General features: G+C 53.2%; 1 protein-coding gene across 3 annotated transcripts in view; it reads right to left on the bottom strand.

The window, feature by feature from the left end:
- Positions 1-12601, bottom strand: part of SLC66A2 (solute carrier family 66 member 2) — a 53004-nt gene extending 40403 nt beyond the window's left edge. Inside the window, exons 1-3 of one of the 3 annotated variants that reach the window (XM_040632410.1) lie at positions 12513-12601; positions 11669-12013; positions 4006-4139 (exon numbers count right to left, since the gene is read on the bottom strand). In XM_040632410.1, the coding sequence (XP_040488344.1) occupies positions 4006-4139; positions 11669-11871 (337 nt within the window). In that variant the 5' untranslated portion in view covers positions 11872-12013; positions 12513-12601. Of the gene's footprint in view, positions 1-4005; positions 4140-11668; positions 12014-12306; positions 12482-12512 lie in introns of those variants that run through there. The other 2 variants (XM_040632409.1, XM_040632411.1) reach the window with 2 other exon arrangements.
- Positions 12602-18345: the final 5744 nt, after the last annotated feature.

Below are 18345 nucleotides of genomic sequence, written 5' to 3'. Positions count from 1 at the left end.
CTGATAATGGTAGGGTGGTATTTTTTTTAAGTCCTTCTCTTTTAGAGAGACATTATGAACTGTTTACAGACAGGGCACGGATGGAATTTGCTCCAAAATCGCAGGCAGGCCATGTGAACAGGCCTAGGGGAGCAGTGGGAGGTGGGCACGATTACACGGGGAGCCCATACACACTCTCGCGATTCTGCACGCGCTGGAATTTCTCCACAATAAAATGTGACAGACGGAAAGGAGAAACATAGCACATACAAGACACGTCAAGCTTCACTCCCACTCCGTAGTGACTCAGTGGGTCCACAACAGCGTCTCCAAGAGATTTCTTCCTGAAACACGTGAGCTGGGCCGTCCTCACAGGCGGAAGCCACCTCTGGGACCCACGCCCCAGCCCAGCCTCCACGGTGTCTGAATGAGGGCACAGAAAGAACCCCCAGTGCAAGGAGACATTTTAAGAATTTGAGCCTCATTTTGAAATAATCCCTTTTGTGACAGGAGACAGACTGCAAAAGTGTCCCCAACGTCCACAGATCTCACCTCCGGGTGGAAAGCCCCTTGCTTTTATAGTCCTCTCTCTTCCCCAAAACGTCGACAATGAGAACATACTGCTCTTTATAATCAGATAAGAAATTATACATTTAATTTTGTAAGTAACCTGTTTTCTTTCCTTTGAATCCATTTATTTCTTTAATCTTTTTTTTTTAAGATTTTATTTATTTACTTGACAGAGAGACAGCGAGAGAGGGAACACAAGCAGGGGCAGTGGGAGAGGAAGAAGCAGCTCCCAGCGGAGGAGCCCGATGTGGGACTCGATCCCGGAACACTGGGATCACGCCCTGAGCCGAAGGCAGACGCTTAACGACTGCGCCACCCAGGCGCCCCATATTTCTTTAATCTTAACTTCCAAGCTGAACTGGTGACCTTCGAAATTGAAAACCTCCATAAAAGACAGTTGTAAAACATTTAAAACATTTACGCTTTTATCATTTTTGTTGTCTGACTATCCTATGAGAACGCTGAAATACGGCGATTAAAGATTTCCTTCATAAAGTACTTGAAAGTGTGCACGGTCAGCCTGCCTCGGGCAACCTCCCCAACACCCAGCAGAAAACCGCCAGGAAGTGGGGGCCGCCCGCCTTCCACAGGGAGGCCCACGGCACGGCGGTCACGGAGCGCAGAGCTTCCAGCCCGGCTGGTCCGCGTTTTCATCCCCCAGCCTCCCACTCCCGGCAGAGGACAGGAAATAAAACCGCGTTTCACTGAAAAGCTGTCCTTAGGGGTGTGCTGTGTGGCTCGTACACAGGAGACGCTAAAGTACGTAAATCTGACTGGATTCGAGAATTAAATACGAGTCTCACGTGTTCTCAAGCACAGCGAGCCGTGTCCCGGCATGCGGAGCTCAGGGGTGTGCTCTCCAGCTGAGGCTGTCTGGGGGCCCAGCAGCGAGCCCGGGGTCACGAAGCCCCGTCCTCCACCCTCCCCCAGAGCCAAACTGCAGAGGAGGCCAGCTGGGCAGGGACAGGCCCGGTCAAAGCCTGCCGCAGCCGTGAGGTGGGGCGAGGGGCAGAGGCAGAGGGAGAAGCAGAGTCCCCGCTGAGCAGGGAGCCTGACGCGGGGCTCGACCGCAGGACCCTGAGATCATGACCTGAGCGGAAGGCAGACGCTTCACCGACGGAGCCACCCCCGCGCCCCCCGGCCATTCTTTTAACTTCTCTGTATCTTTGAACCTAAACTGTGTTTCCTGTAGAAAGCATATAGTGGAACTTAAAAAAACATTCATTCTGACAGTTATGCCCTTTGATTTCGTTGTTTAATTCTTTCAAATTTAATGCTATTTTGATGTGTTTGGATTTGTGTCTGCTGTTTTACTTCTTTGTTTTCTGTATGTCCGAGGCCGAGGTCCCCATGTCCTTGCTGGCTGGAAGATGAGGGCCGTTCCAGCCTCCAGAGCCTGCTGCGCTTTCGGCACGTGCCCCCCCCCATGTCCAAAGCCAGAACCACTTCTTCCTCCAGTCCATCCCTGACCGTCTCCTCTCTCTTCTACTGTAAGGTCCTGATCCAGACAGGCCAGGACAACCCCCACTGGAGGCCTCAGCCCTCGTCACCTCTGCAGCCCCCGTACCACGTGACGTGGCACTTCACAGGTTCCCAGGTGTGAACATACCTGGGCTCCGTTCATCTGCTCATCACAGAGGGAGTCACCTGTTAAAATTCAGATTGCAGCCCTATCCCTGGAAATTGGGATTCACTATTTTAACTCAATCCATTCTAGTTAACCAGAATTACAAATAGTCCTTATGGAAGAATTTATATATGACACTAGCAGTCAAGACAGAATGAGAGAGGACTCTGGTGCCAAGAGGCTGCGGGAAGAGGCCCCTCTCCCTGCTCACGACGTCTGCCCCTGCCCTCACCCTCACCCATGCCTCCTGGAGACCTGCCGGTGAGACTCCAAGAAGGGAGACAGCAAGTGCAGGCTGCAGACGGCCTGTCTTTCAACCAGGTCACAGAAAGGTTAAACTCTAAGACTCCTCCGTGGCCTGGAGGCCCACACCCCTGCTGCGTCCGGCACCCCCTCATGAGAGCCTCACACTGTTGCCAATAAGATCATGAAACCTGGTCTCCCATTTCAGAGCCTGGGGCATAGGGACACTGAGCAACCGTGGATACCAAGTGTCTTCTCCTGCCTTTCCTCCTTCCCTGGGGGAGCAGAGATCCTACTGATGAACCCCACGCCCCGCCCCCCCCAACGGGAGCTGGTGCAGACCCCGTGCCATACTGAAGGTGAGGCTCATAGATCACAGACAGAAGGGGCAGAAGTCGCGCCAGCAGAGAAATTAAAGAGCCCAGCCCCTCCTCCTAAGGGCTGACGGAAAAGCCCTGCTCTCAAGGCGAGACCAGGCCGTACAGCCAGCACCGCCTGGTGCGATTTCCCAAATCACCACGGCGAGAGATGAGAACAGACAACAGAGGAGAAAGCAATGGGGGAGAAAGAACAAAACCACAGCCGAAGCAGACCGTGTGGTCTTGACGGTGAAAGTGACACGAACTGGTCCAGGCCACCCATCAGAGCTGGAGGCTGACCTACTTTCCACAAAGACTGAAACCGGCATACCTTCATCTCTAAAAACAGAAGTGACACAGGGGAAAGGATCCGCTCAAACGGAAAGAAAATAACCATCAGGAATGAAAATACAGGAGCAAGACCTCAAGTCCACAGGAGCCCCAGAACTAAACACACGCTAGCAAAAACACTTCCCTAAGCAACATCTGAGATTAAACACACGCCACTTCAGACAAAACCAAAGTGAGAGCTGTCGTCTACTTAGTAACTAGAAGAAAACCAGAAGTAAGGCATTAACCCTTCTGTGTGCTCGCACAGAACATCAGCCCAGAAGGAGCTTTTTCAAAGGAAAAGGCAAAAACAAGAAGTATTTTCTCTTTCCTGAGCCACAAAGTCATGGAGCAGCGTGGGGGGGGCATGCAATTCGTCCTGCCCAAGCATGCAGACCCTGCCCGCCGGCTGCAGGGGACGACCCACTGGCCCCACAAAAGCATGACTTTGGGTGAATGTTTAACAAGGTACGTGAGGAAGATCCCAGTTAACTCAGCCACAGGTAGACGGTAACTGAAAGGGAATGTTTACGTACCAGCCACACAAAGAGAAAAAACTGCCTTCTTGGGCAATAACTTTCTCTGACCCGATCATGTGAGAAAAGACACCGACAGAAACATACTCCTACCCCAATCCAGAAACCCCACGTAACCACCAGTGGATGGGAACACATTAAGGTCAGCTCATAACCTGCCCAAATTCCAGGGAAGAAACTATCCCATTTTAAATAAACACTCAGCACACTGAAAACACAAACACCAGTTACACATAACCGTGCGTTTGGTGGAAGGGGGGCTGCTCGGGGGACGCCCAAGCGGCTCTTACTTCGCCCACGAACACACCGTGGGTTTTGCTGTTGACTGAGTGCTTTATTCCCAAAGCTGCAGATCACCAACCTGCAAAGAAACGGCGTTTTACGTTCAGCTCATTGGCCACGCGGACTTCGGTGCAGAGTTTCAACATCAGTAACATGGTCAAGATCATGACTATGCTTTGCCACAGCAGCGGTGACTCAAAATGCCTTCCAAACCTGGGGAGGTAAAGAGACGACGACATCAGGAGGGCCCCGGCCCCAGGGGCCGCGCCGCCTCTCCCTGCCCGGCTCCCAACCAAGGCCCCCACGGCCACCTTCTGAGCAGCCCCCAGATGGCCTCTCACATCCATCACAGCCTACGGCCCTGAGAGCCTGGGCCTCCAGCCTCTGCCGGGAGACAGAGCTGGGGGGCGGGGGCTGGGAGCACTCCAGGACACCCGGACCAGGGGCCGCAACACCCCCTCTGCAGGGACACCTCTCAGAATCATATGCAGGCCTTCTCAAAAACCACACTCTCCTCCCCAGAAACCGCAGATGGGGGTGGGAGTGGGCCTCCGGCATCCCCTCGCCACACAGCCAGGCACCCTTCCGACAGAGGCCCCAGTCACTGCCAGAAGCCCACAGTTTCTAGACCACCTGATTCCCTGAATACTCACACCAGAGTCCAGGAATGACAGGAGGTCCTGCCTCAGATGAGTAGGGTCAGTGGGGCAACCCACAGTATGAGCAGACCAGCGGGGGGCCAGGGCACCCCCCCACCAGAGAAGAGGAGAAGGCAGCTGAGGGTACGACCTCCCACCCCCAACCTGAGGCCCTGACTCCCTGCCCAGGCCTCCCAGCCCACTCTCTTTGCTAAGCCCCCAACCCTGCCCAGCTCTCATGGCCTTCCTGTTGATGTTTTTCTGGTGGTGAAGTGTCTCACCAACTCAGCCATGAGCTCCTGGAGGTGAGAACCACAATCCAGTGACCAGCACAAGCTGGGCAGGTTGGCAGACCCCAAACCCCAGGGAACAGCAGCACCGCCCTGCATGCACCAGCTAGGGGTCTCTGCCACGAGAGTCACTGCTGACCCAGGCCCGTCTCTAAGGCTAGGCTGGACATAGCACCCTTTAAAGCCCCAACCCTGACTCTAGCCTGGCTCTTTGGAACAGGAATCCCACTAGGTCTGGCTGCAACATGGCCTGAAGGGTGTCTCCAGAACTTGAGCTGGTAGTCAGTGCATAAAGTCAAGAGACCCTGCATGGCAGTCTGATTTCCCAGCTGCTCCTGAAAAGAAGAAGATACAGAGAAAACCACCCGGCCCACCTCCCCACCTCCCTCTCACTCACTCTGGCTTGAGTCGACACCCTGCTCCCCTCCCCCCAGACAGACGGTCACTGAGAGCTGACCCAAGGCTCGGCAGGAGCACACCCACGACACAGAGCTGGGGCAGAGCTCCCGGTGCGGCATGGGCCCAGGCACCCAGCACCTGCCAACACCAGATCAAGGAGAAATCAGGACAAAAACTCAGCTGCCAGGCTTGCTGTGAAGGACAAGATCAGATGCGGCCGGCTCTCCCAGCCGAGGAGCGTGTCTTTGAAAAGTGTGCCTCCCCAGTAAGAAAATTTACCTACATGGTAAAGAAGAAATAACGTTCCTTCACACGGAGAAACGATGCTTGTACCTGCTCCACGCCCTGAGTCAGCTCCTTCAAGCCCATGTTTGTGAACGCACTTCGCTGCCGGCGTTCTAGCCAACCTGAGCGCCTCTCCGGAGAACTCTGCCCAGCGGCTGGGCACCTCTGACCAGGATCTGCCTGCCAGGGTAAGCCGGCCTGGCAGGTGACAGTGTGCCACCTGGAGGGGAGCCGCATCCAGGGGAGGATCCCACAGGAGGTCAAGCGACCAGGAAAAGCCAGATATTCCCTGGGGAGTGGGGGACAAGACACCAGCTCCAGGACCAGCATTCTGCACTGGTTTCTGAGGTCAAGGCCCAGCCCATGTCCTCTGAGCAATGGACAGAGGAGGCCTGAGGTCACAGAGGCTCAGGCCCATGCCAGTTGGGCCCAGGAAGGGCAGAAGGACCAGGACACAGAGAGCAGACAGCTCCATGACCACCAGATTCCTCCTGCCTCCCCAGGAATGTCACCTGGGCTCACCTGGGATCCTGCTGCTTCACCTGGGCCTCTCCTGAGCTGCTTCAGGAGTGCACAGGAGAGGAGCTGAAATGCTAAATGGGTGGAGCGAGAAAGGGCTGACGAGCCAGATCTGAGTGAAGAGAAGGTGCAGCAGGAGAAAGGTGATGGTGCCCTGGGGCTTCCTGAGCCAGCCGCACAGACAGGGGTGCTTACAGACTGCACAGGCTGTCTGCACAGGCTGGCTCCAGGGCCCTCGCACCTGTGACCCACCGCCTCGGAGCCTCGTCTCTCCCATAAAGTGCAGCTATTACCCTTAAGGTTATTTAAGGACATTTCTAGTCATTTCTAGGAACTGGATCCCACTGATTACCTAGCTGACCCCAGGGGTCAACTCATCTACAGGTGAAGGCCAGATAAGGGAACAGCGAAAGTTCAATGTCAACCTAATGAGACTGGAGATGCTTCCCTTCTGAGCAGGCCGGGGAAAAACCACAATAAAATAAGTTACTCTGGGGCTCCTCACACCAAGCTAATTTCCAGTTATAAGGCTGAAGATGTGCAATTTTGGCAACTATGTGAGAAAGGCCACTTTTGTTCTTTAAATTCTCAACAGAAACAATGACTAGAAAAAATGGACAAAGAAATCAAGGTTTGCACTTCCCCTTAAACCATACACCAAAAACTGAATCCAGATGAACTCAATATTTACAATAAAAACAAGACCATTTAAAGTGAAGGAAGAGGGAGCAGAGGTGAATATTTAACTGATTTTAGAAAGACAGGCTAAGCGAGATGCAAAATTTCAAAAAGCACAACTTGCCACAAACAATATACAAGAGACAAAGTAAACATGAAGCAAGGCTCAGTGTCATTAGTAACTTTTAAAAGCTAATTAAAATGGAAAGATACCATTTTTTACTTATCAAATTCGTTAAGCTTTTTCTTCCTTTAAAGCTAACAAGCTAAACTGACAGAGCTGTCAGCACTTTCTCCTCTCCTGCCCCTGAGAATGTGGGTTGGCACAACTTCTTCTTAGGGCAAATAATGGGACAGCCCACCAGACACGTGAAGGGCCTGCTGCTCCGACAAGCCAGTCGAAAAGGGTTAGTCTTTCCCCCAGGAAGATACACATTGCAGAGGATATGCAATGTTTCACCAAGTTTGAGCAAAAGTTTCTACAGGGAACACCCTCTCATGTCTTCAAAGTAACAGAAAAGCTCAAGTAGAAAGAAGTTATGTATCGACCTCCCAGTGTCACACTGACTTCTACACCCTTAGCTGAATGTTACCATGTGTCTGACAGTGTTATATCTCTAAATACAGTGTTACTGCATCCGATACAATGTTGCTACATCTCTGACAGAATGTCACTACACTGGACACAAGGTTACCACATCCTTGATACAATGTTACCATATCTGAAATGGTGTTACTACATCTGTGACATGGTGTTGCCACGTCTGATAGTGTTCCCTGATTTCTGATACAATGTCACTGCATCTCTGATACAATGTTGCTACATCTCTGACAGAACATCACTACACCTGACACAAGGTTACCACATCCTTGATACAATGTTACCATATCTGAAATGGTGTTACTACATCTCTGACATGGTGTTGCCACGTCTGATAGTATGCCCTGATTTCTGATACAATGTCACTGCATCTCCGATACAATGTTATTAAATATCTGATACAACATTACCATCTCTCTGATACAGTGTTTTCATCCAATACAAATGGAGCTTGAGAACTATCTCTATCAAGGCACAAGGGTCTGGGTTGGAAGGTCTTAGGATACCATCTGTGCACCCTGGCCTCCTCCTTCCCCTTCTCTACAAAATCACAAGTCTGCAAATATTACTTACGAGGCATTATTTAGCCCTTCTCCTGGTTTCTCCTGACACCACTTTTCTGAGGCAAAATATTATCCATCAGCATTTTACAGAGTATAAATCTGCTAAATGCTAGTTTTGCAAAAGGATGATAAGAATTGTAAGAAATAAAGGCACTAGAGGGGTGCCTGGATGGCTCAGTCTGTTAAGTGTCTGAGTTCGGCTCAGGTCATGATCTCAGGGTCCTAGGATCGAGACCTGGATGGGGGGTGGTCTCTGCTCAGTGGAGAGTGGGCTTCTCCCTCTCCCTCTGTACTCATGCTCTCTCTCTCTTGCTCACCTTAAAGTTCTTTTAAAAAAAATGTTTAGGGACGCCTGGGTGGCTCAGTCGGTTAAACGTCTGCCTTCTGCTCAGGTCATGGTCCCAGGGTCCTGGGATCGAGTCCTACATCAGGCTCCCTGCGCAGCGGGGAGTCAGCTTCTCCCTCTGCCTGCCGCTCCCTCTGCTTGTGCTCATGCTCGCTCTCTCCCTGACAAAGAAATAAAATCTTTTCTTAAAAGTTTTTTAAAATTAAAAAAAAATAAAGGCACTAGAGTTTCACAAGTTTCAGACACCCAGGGTTTACGCAGTTCACTCAGCCTCTCCTACAGAAGCACAGAGCCACTCACAAGCCTCACACACAAATCCACAGGGAGCTTCCCAGACTGGAGTTCTGAGGACAGTGGTCTCAGCCAGCTTTGGGAAACACTCTTCAGTTCTAACTCCACCACTGTTCTAGTGTAGACCTAGCTTCCATCCCACCTGGAGCCTGCCAAAACCCATATATGTGTATACGGTACATTCCATACAATGCTTCTGCTAAAGTGTAAAAGCCACAGCATCTGGACCAGTGTCTGGAACACGGGAGACCCTCAAACACCTATTAAATCATATGGGCTGCTAAACCATGAAGCCTGGAGGAGGACCCAGGAGTGGGGGCTTCCAACAGGCTCCAGAGAAGAAATGGAACGGAGGCTCTGCATCGCCCTCAGAGGAGTGGGATTTCGGACTAGGCGGGCAGAGGCGCACATTACTTACAAGTCCTGGACAGAGCTCAGCCCACCTGCTGGGCTCCACGTGTGAACCCCAAGTACTGCCCTGTGTGAAATGCAGAAAAAGCACATTCCCTAGGCCAGAGAGACTCTCGAGGGACCAGTGCCCCCTGCCAGCCCTCCCTTCATCCCACACAATGCTGCAGTCTCCCGGAGTACTGAGTGAGAAAAAGGCAGGCCTGTGTGTTCCTGTGGTCACCACAGAAGCTCTCAAGTGACCCAGGACAGTTCAGGGTGCTGACTCCGGGAAAGGACCAATTGGATGTATAGAAATAGACTCTCCAATGGACGAAGTTTAGAATCTCACAAAAGGCCACTCTTGCTGCATTAGCAGAGAGCTCCAGACTCTTTCTCAAAGTCTCAGGCCCTGCAGTGAAGAGACGACTCCTAGTCCAAATGCCAGCTAAATCCACAGGCCCTGATGACTTGGCATTCAAGAAATTAGTTTAATTTCTGACTTCTCCAAACCAGATATTTAGACGTAGATTAGATATTCTATCCTCTTTTTGTGATTGTGAAGGATAAGCATACTTAAGGAAGAGACCTCTCAGTTGATCTTTTTTCCCCATAAGGAAGCCAATGTCAGGTACCTCCCCTCCACTGTGAGAGAAAACTGATTTCACAACCTACGCCTGGGAGACTCCTGAACGCCCCTCCATGCACTCAGAGTTAACAAAGGTGTCAGATACTATTGTATTTCAGGACGTGCTTCTGTTCAACCTAAGACTTGATTAAAGCCATTTTAGAAAAAGAAGCCATGTGTCACCCTGAAGCAAGTGATCTCTGCCCCCAGCTAAAGGAAAAGGAGGAATCGTCAAAATGTGGGTTTTTAACTTGTGCAAAAGAAACAAATAAGCACCGACTGACCCCCCCCCTCCAAAGTAGCCCAGCCTAGACACAAACCTGGTGATTTGACAAATTCTCCTGGGAGCAGCTGACTTACCAGCTCACCTTTGAAAAGCCCCAGACAAGGCCAAAACTACACAGAGTGAAAATGAATCAAAGGTTGCCTGGGGCCTGGCACCGCTGGATGGGCCCATCCTGGATGGCACACAGAGGAGACAGCAAACTTCTGGGCTCAGAAGACTCCTATCTTGGTTGTGATGGTGATGGAAAGGGGATATTGTCAAAACTCATCAAACTGTGAACTTATTTAATCTTAAATCATACCTCAATAAGGTTGACTGAAAAATGAATTAGCAAAAAACATGATTAGTCAGTGACCAAAAAGCCCAAAGGAGGAGCCAGAAACAGAGCTCTGGACACCAGCTGCCTGGAGCCCTCGTCCCGCCTCTGCACTCAGCTGTCCTTCTGAGCAACCTTCCTCCCTGTCTGTGCTGACAGAGGGTCGGGACCGTCAAGAAGAAGGGAAAGTCCCAGACCATTTTGGTCTTAGAACGAGGCTATAATGGGGCGCCTGGGTGGGTCAGTCTGTTAAGCATGTGACTGAGATCAGGTCATGATCTCAGGGCTGTGAGATCAAGCCCCACTTCGGGTTCTGTGCTGGGCATGGAGCCTGCTTAAGATTCTCCCTCTCGGGGCGCCTGGGTGGCACAGCGGTTAAGCGTCTGCCTTCGGCTCAGGGCGTGATCCCGGCGTTATGGGATCGAGCCCCACATCAGGCTCTTCTGCTATGAGCCTGCTTCTTCCTCTCCCACTCCCCCTGCTTGTGTTCCCTCTCTCACTGGCTGTCTCTATCTCTGTCGAATAAATAAATAAAATCTTTAAAAAAAAAAAAAGATTCTCCCTCTCTCTCTGCCCCTCCTCCACCACATCCTTAAAAAAAAAAAAAAAAGAATGAGGTTATAAGACATCATTTCATTTCCTCTAGAAATTCCCCCTCCCAGACATGCCTGGCTTTAGCAACTATTAAAAGTAACTTCAACTTCCTTATCAGAATGCAAATGATAATAAGAGGAAGCTGGGCTGGGAGTAGCAAGAAAAAATAGTCTCTTAAGTATTTTCCAGAAAGTTGACTTTCCTATTAAAAAACAACAACAGGGGCGCCTGGGTGGCACAGCTGTTAAGCGGTTAGGCGTCTGCCTTCGGCTCAGGGCGTGATCCCAGCGTTATGGGATCGAGCCCCACATCAGGCTCCTCCGCTATGAGCCTGCTTCTTCCTCTCCCACTCCCCCTGCTTGTGTTCCCTCTCTCGCTGGCTGTCTCTATCTCTGTCAAATAAATAAATAAAAATCTTTAAACAACAACTACAACAACAACAACAACAACACCCTGCTCACACAACAGAGAAGGCTGGGGGGCGGCCTTTCCTGCACAGGGCTCCAGCGCNNNNCTCTTTCCTGCCAGGTTCTGGTGTTCCCTCCTGAGGGGCTCAGTGGTCAGCAGTATGCCCTTCCTACAGCTCATCATTTTTTGTTAGTCTTAATTACTTCTTCATTCCCTGTTTTTTCTCTCCAACTCCCATGCAAATTCTGAGGGCAGGGACCCAGCCCAAGGACTTGCCCAGCACCCAGACGTCTGTGGGAAAATATCTGTTGATACACGACTGACATGAAATGAAAATTACAGGTAAGCTTCTCCACTCCAATCCCACCATTTTCCCTGGGAAATAATCTCAGGCGTTTCACCAGCTCCTTCCTAGGAAGTACAGACGCTGCCGCCGCCACCACCACACTCGGAAACCCCAAAAAGAGAAAGCCATCTCTCTGGAAGCACCCCTACAGAAAGCCCCCAACTTACCAGAAGAGGATCCGTAAAATATTAGCCACCAGGAGCACCAGACACACGTAGGTAGAGAAGCCCTCAGCATTCTGAGTCCTCCGGATGTCCCTGTACTGGGGGATATATGGCACCACCCCTCCGAAGACCATGGCCCCAGCTGCCCCCCAGGAAACCAGCTGGTGCAAGGGGACCAAAAGCCAATCCAAGCCTTCTGCTTCCATTCCGAACACCTGTGTCGCCCTGCCAGGCGACGGACGTCCACCTGGCCCGGGTCCCCTCCGCTCTCACGGGCTCCTGGAACGCGCGCTGACCGTCACCCCCACATCGCCGGGGCCGCCCGGTGCGATCCTGCACCATCCGAGCCTGGCGGGAGAGGAGAAGAGGTAAGAACTCGGCAGCAGGGGCCTCGCGGCGCAGTGACGGTCGCGCTCCCAGGGCACCGCCGGGGCTCACGGCTGGGGCACGACCCCCCCTCCCCAGACGCTGGCGTCCCAGGGAGCCCTCCGCGCGCGCGAACCGGCCCCCGCGGGGAGGTGCGGGGCGCACGGCGGGGGACGCGGGCCTGGGGGCACGCTCATTCTGGGGGGGTGGCTCGGTCCGGGAGGAAGCCCCCGGCCGGGGTGGGGCAGCGCTCAGGCCGGGAGAGGAAGACTCACAGGAAGGGAGGTGGGCTGCGCCGGAGGTGGGACGCACGGCCGGGCGGGGGAGGGGGCACACTCGGTCCGGAGCTCGGTCCTGGGACCCGCCGCCCGCCCGGCACCCCAAGCCCCGAACCCGGAGCCCGGAGCGCGGAGCGGGGGACCCGCGCGGCGTCCGCGTCCACACGCGGCCTGCGGATCCCGGCCCCGGCCCCGGCCCTTACCCGCCGCACCCACGCCCGCGCCCGCGCCGGCCCCGCCCGGTCTGTCCTGCGTCCTCCGTCCGTCTGTCCGTCCGCGCCGCAGCCCCGCCTCCGCGTGACGTCACAATGCAGGAGCCCCGCCCACCCGAGCGGCGGGCCGAGCGGCGCTGGGTCCTAGAGCGCACCGGTCGCCCAGGGAGGGGTCGGGGGTTGGGGGCGCGGTGGCGACGTTGCTCCGCCGGCACGCCCCGCCCGGGTTAGGAAGTACCCGCCTGACGAAGCCGCTCCTCCAGAGCCGGGGACCCACGTGGACGCGTCCTCACCTGTGCCGGGCGAGGGGCCGTGTGGACGCCGCGCCCCCGAGAACGGAGGACCCGGTCCTTTCCCTGGCGGAGGTTTGCGCGAGGTCCGCGTGCCCCCTCTCGTGGGGACCCCCTCTCGTGGGGACCCGGGCAGCGTCTGAGCCCAGCAGGTAGTGCCTGCGCGCCGCCAGGTGATGCGTCCACGGCCGCGTGTTCTGACGAGCTGAGAGGGGGGCTCCCCACCCTGATGCAGGCCGAGCCCTGAGCAGCCGGTGTCGGAGGCTAACCTGGTCTCGGGCGAGGCCGCGGGGCGGCTCTTCTGAGGACCCAGGCCCAGGGACCGCCCGCTCACGGCGCGAGTTTATCCCACGCAGTCACTCCGCTTTGTAACTCTGTTGCTCGGCTTCATCTCAAGCCGAGCTCTGTGAGGTGAATCCGTAGGGTGCCCATTGACAGAGAAAGAAATAGGCATTCCAGGGCTCCCTGACCAAGGTGAGCCCCTCGGGGGCCCTGGTGCAGGTGCTCTGGAGTAGGTGCTGGTGGGACTAGGCGTGCAGGAAGCCCGCGGCCCGGGTCGCTTGGGGGGGGGGGCAGTGAGGACCCTTGTGAGAAGCCAGCCAGCCCCATGTGCCCAGCACCTTTGCAGGTGGGACTCAGGGCAGAGGAGACCAACTGCTGGGCCCCAGGATTCTGTCTGCAGGGAGCTCCCCTCAGGGCTCCCATCTCAACAAGGACAGACCTGAAACACCCCAAAAGGGAAGGCCTGGTAGATGAGAAAGGGTGACCCCGGGGCCACACACCAGGCTGGCCAGCTTCCCCACTCCCAGGTGTGGCCTGCCCTCCTGCTTCCTACCAGGCAGGTTTTGTGAGAAATCATGGGGATAGCTCCAACTGCACTGAGACTAACTCCCAAACAAACCTGGTGTGATGAGCAAGGCCTCAATAAAACACAGGCTCATTCTCAATCCCCTCCAACGTCTGAGGCTGATGTCAGGTATCTCTGAGTCATGGCTGCTCAGAGTATCCCCAGGAAACAAGCATCAGGAATGTGTGGAGGGGAGAAAAAACAACCACAACCACAAACACAGACAAGGAAGTGGCAGGGCTAGGAGGAAAACGTGGGTGTTCCTACCTAGCCAGTTCCTCCCCTGAGCACTAAAGACCCTAGAACGTTTCACTCTTCTGGAGGTTGGAGTAAGGCTGTAGGCTTCCCTCCTCTCACCGGAGCATCTGCAGTCATAGCTGCTGACCCCATTCCAGGAAAATTGGTCCCCAGCCCACAGCCACCTGGCTTGTTGGACCCATCAGAGTGTGTCAGTTGGAGTGTGCACACCAGACAGCATCTGCAGAAACCAGCTCAGTGGCTACACTCCTGCATACTTGGTCCAGGACTTCACCCCACAAAGGTCTCCAGTAAGGGAGCTGATGACTGGAGAGCGAACTTGTAGTCCTTTCAGACATCACTGTCTGGGATCGGAGTGGCACTCACTGGTCTAGAAACATCAGTCAGTCAAGCGGAAGGGAGGACAGCTCATCTGAGATGCTGCATGTGTTGCATGGCTCCCTGCATTCCCAAATAAAAGTAGCCAGTCCAGCTGTACGAGGCCAGAAAATAGCCCCCAAATGTATCATCCTCTTCCCCAGGACCTGTGAATGTTATTTAAACAAAAAATTCAGGGCACCTGGCTGATTCAGTCAGTGGAACATGCGACTCTTGGTCTGAGGTTGTGAGTTTGAGCCCCATGTTGAGTGTAGAGATTACTTAAAAATAAAATCTTCTAAAAAATAAATAAGATAAAAATAAAGTCTTAAAGAAAAATGCAGTATGATTGAGTTAAGGATCTTGCTATAGGGAGGTCATCCTGGAATATCCAGGTGGGCCCTGAGTCTTTATAAGAGGAAGGCAGAAGGAAACTTGACACACAGAGAAGACTGCGTGAAGACGGAGCAGAGAGAGATGTGAAGATGTGGCCTTGAAGACTGGATTGGGGCCACCATAGACCAGAGGCTGGAAGGGACACTGGGGGATTTTTCCCCAGGAGCCTCCAGAAGGAGCGCAGCCCTGCCAACACCCTGATGTGGGCCTGGTGAAACTGATTTTGGATTTCTGGCCTCCAAAACTGTGAGGGAAGGAATTTCAGTGTGTGGTAACTTGTTACAGCCGCCAGAAGGAATGCAGGAGCCCCAGTGAGTGACTAACAAGACAGTCAGGGTTGTGCCCAGAGAGGCAGAACCACCCACCACCGCTGCCAGCTTGGCTGGTGAAGACCACGTCACTCAGTTCAGCCCACATGTGGGAGGGTGTCACTGAAGGCCACCAACTCTGCCAGGAGCCATGTCAGAAGCTGCCTAACCAATCGTGTTTCTAAAATGAAAAGTAAACCAAAGTGACCTTGGTCCTGGGAGTCGGGACATTGCAGGCAGACTGCAGGCGGCTGTTGCCTTGTCTCACGAAGACTGCAAGGAGACTGGTCAGGGGCTTCACTCTAGGACTTGGGTGGCAAAGTGCAGGAATACAGGACTTCCAGAGTCAGCTCCAAAGCACGTGGTGGTCATCCGCTGATGACCCTCATGCCCACATCCACCCCCTCCCCCCACCCCTGGCACCAGAGGCTTTCATCACGGACCCAGCCATAGCCTTTGCCTGGTGAAGTGGGTGTAAAGAACGTCTGCTTCCGTGCACTCGGAGCTCACGCCTCTCCTTTGGCAAGCTTCCCACCTGCGGCAGAGGCTGGGCACCACTGGCCTCCATTTCCATGCCCTTGCATTGGTGCTGCCATGTGGCTGAGCACCAGCCAATAAAGGGAGGCAGAATTGATGTCTGCCGCTTCCAGGCCTGGCCCCCGTGGGTCTCCGCCCAACCCTTCTTGCTCACTGTCACCTGCTGACCAGGTGCAAACAACGCAGTGGAGAATCCACTAGGATGTGGCCCGGGATGTGGTTTCTGGCTGGATGGCCCCTGCGGCTTGACTGACGTGCTCTGCTTGGCAGCATCAGACCGCGACATCCACGAGAATGCCACCGGGCTCAAGCACCGGGATGTGGGATTGTTCGTTACAGACGAGCATTACTTCCTGCAGCCTACAGTCAAGTTCTCAAATGTCCGCCACCTTACCCCTTCCCAAATGGCACTTAGCCACACTCAAACACACTGCACAAATCCCCAGACTGACGACACCTGAAAATCCAGAGCAGCCCATTTCTAATCTTTCAGACCAACACCTGTGTTGTTACCAGTGAAGGAGCCACTGGGAGCCCTCCGGAATTTCCACTCAGCCCAACACAGACCAAACACAGTCTTGACATAAATGGCACCTTCATCCAGACTCCATATAGATTCACTGGAAACATAGCAACTCTGCATCATTTTAAGTTTCATAAATGATGGTTCTTAAGATGAAGACCCCTTTAGTGAGCACAGAACCATGCTCTAGCACCATGGGACCACAGCACGTCCCATTTCCCCAGGCCTTAGAAAAGACAGTCATCCTTGCAGACCCTTCTATGGCCTCTTCTGGATGCAGGAAAGGCCTCTGGTATGTCTTCAGAGGTCAAGGATATTACCACCCTGCTCAGCCCTACTTGTGACTTTGAGAGCCTTGAGTGTGGGGGGACCCTGCTCAGCCTTTGGGGCAGGAGTGTCTGTGTGGCCCACAGATCACTGAGACCCTACACAGGAACATTGTTACCGCGTTAGATTTCGAATGACAAAACCACAAAAATAGATAAAAGGACAACAAAATGGCGGAAATATTCAGAACCACAGAAAAGAAGAGGGAGTGACCTAAGAGTTCTCCTGTCCAGCTCCTGCTCCTGAGCCGTGTGGCTTTTCCTGGTGAGAAGGAGCTGCCAGGGCCCTAACCCTGTCCCTGCAGAGCCACCAGCCCCTGCCAAGTACTTCCCCTCTCCCAAAGGCCATGAGGAGAACAGTAAGCAGAAATGGCAAGTCTTCTTGCAATGAAATCAGGAGAGAGCAGAAACTCCAAGCTACAAACAGGTGGGAGGCTGCCACCTGCATCAGCCAAAGCAAAGGAGGATGGTGGGGGCGCAAGTCTAGAGAGAGCCAGGACAGCACGTGCTCTGGGACCCCCACATGGCAAAAATGAAACCCCTAACTTGCAACAGGGGAACGAGGTTGACAGGCTGGTGCTAGGAACATTCTAGAACTACTTAAAGCTCCATCGGTCAAGGGGCGCCCGGGCGGCTCAGTCGGTGAAGTGTCTGACTCTTGATTTGGGCTCAGGTCATGATCTCAGGGTCGTGAGATGGAGTCCCATGTTGGGCTCTGAGCAGCATGGAGTCTGCTTGTCTCTCTCCCTCTGCCCCTCCCCCCACTCACCTGTGCATGCATGCTCTCTAAAATCAACCAATCGATTGATCCACCAAGAGAAAATAGAAAACAACCACACGAGGGAGGCCTGGGTGGCTCAGTCGGTGAAGCGTCTGCCTTTGGCTCAGGTCATGGTCCCAGGGTCCCGGGATCGAGTTCTGCATCAGGCTCCCTGCTCATGGGGAGCCTGCTTCTCCCTCTGCCTCTGTGCTTTCCCTCTCTCTCTCAAATAAAGAAAGGAAGGAAGGAAGGAAGGAAACAACTGCACGAAACAGTGTCAGAGCTTCGGGAATCCTATTTCCGAAGTGTCTTGAAGCCTTACTGGGGAGGGGAGCAGGGAGGTGCCCTGGTGACGCTGCCCACGGAATGGGCCAGAGTCTGTTTTTCACAGAGCACCGGGGAGCTTAGAACCACGACTGCCTTGCTGGGAACCAATTGCTTTGCCGCTTTTCTTCTGGAAACTATCCAGGAAGTGTGAAAGGTATCAGTGACTGAACAACAGAGTGTGTGTTAAGTTTTGAAGTATTTTTAGAGAAATACATGCAATTCTTAAAATTTGTCAGATAATGATAGTATTAAGTGAAAGGAAGGAGGGAGGGAGGGAAGGCAGGGAAGGAAGCAGGGAAGGAGGAAGACAGACAGACAGAAAGGAAGAAAGACAGCCCAGCTGGGAAAAATGGGTGAAATTTGAAAGAAGTCTGCCGTGTGGCTAATAACACTGCACCGTGTCCCTGGTGTTGCCAGCACCTGTGGTCACAAGATGTTATTAGGGGACGCTGGGTGAAGGACACGGGAACTGTATACAAAACCAGGGACTCTCTGAGGAAGAAGCTGGGCTTCAGGGTGTAACCGCAGTTTGAAGAAACTAACCCAAGGCAGGTGGGGGTCTGTGTCTGAGTCGAGGACTAGAGGAAAGCTACGGGTCTGTGGGACTATTCCAGGTTTTTTCAAGGAATTGTTTGAAAAACATTCAGAGAGAAAAATAACCCATAATGAAATTAAAATGATTAAAAAGAAAACAAAGTTTGAATTTGACCAAATCTAAAAAGAAAATACCAGAATGCGCATTCAGTTCCTAGCAGAAGCAGAGCCAGTCATGTGCAGTATACAGAGGTCAAAGAACGGATGACATCATGCCAGAAGTCCCAAAGACCCTGAAAATATTTTACGTATTTTTCGAAAAGCGAAATGGAAGTTCTGCCTCATTGGTTTGTTCCTGCTG

The sequence above is a fragment of the Ursus maritimus genome, unplaced genomic scaffold, assembly GCF_017311325.1.
Source record: "Ursus maritimus isolate PB19 unplaced genomic scaffold, ASM1731132v1 scaffold_18, whole genome shotgun sequence".
NCBI lineage: Eukaryota > Metazoa > Chordata > Mammalia > Carnivora > Ursidae > Ursus > Ursus maritimus.
The sequence above is the reverse complement of the archived record's forward strand: the minus strand, read 5'-3'. Positions and strand labels throughout refer to the sequence as shown.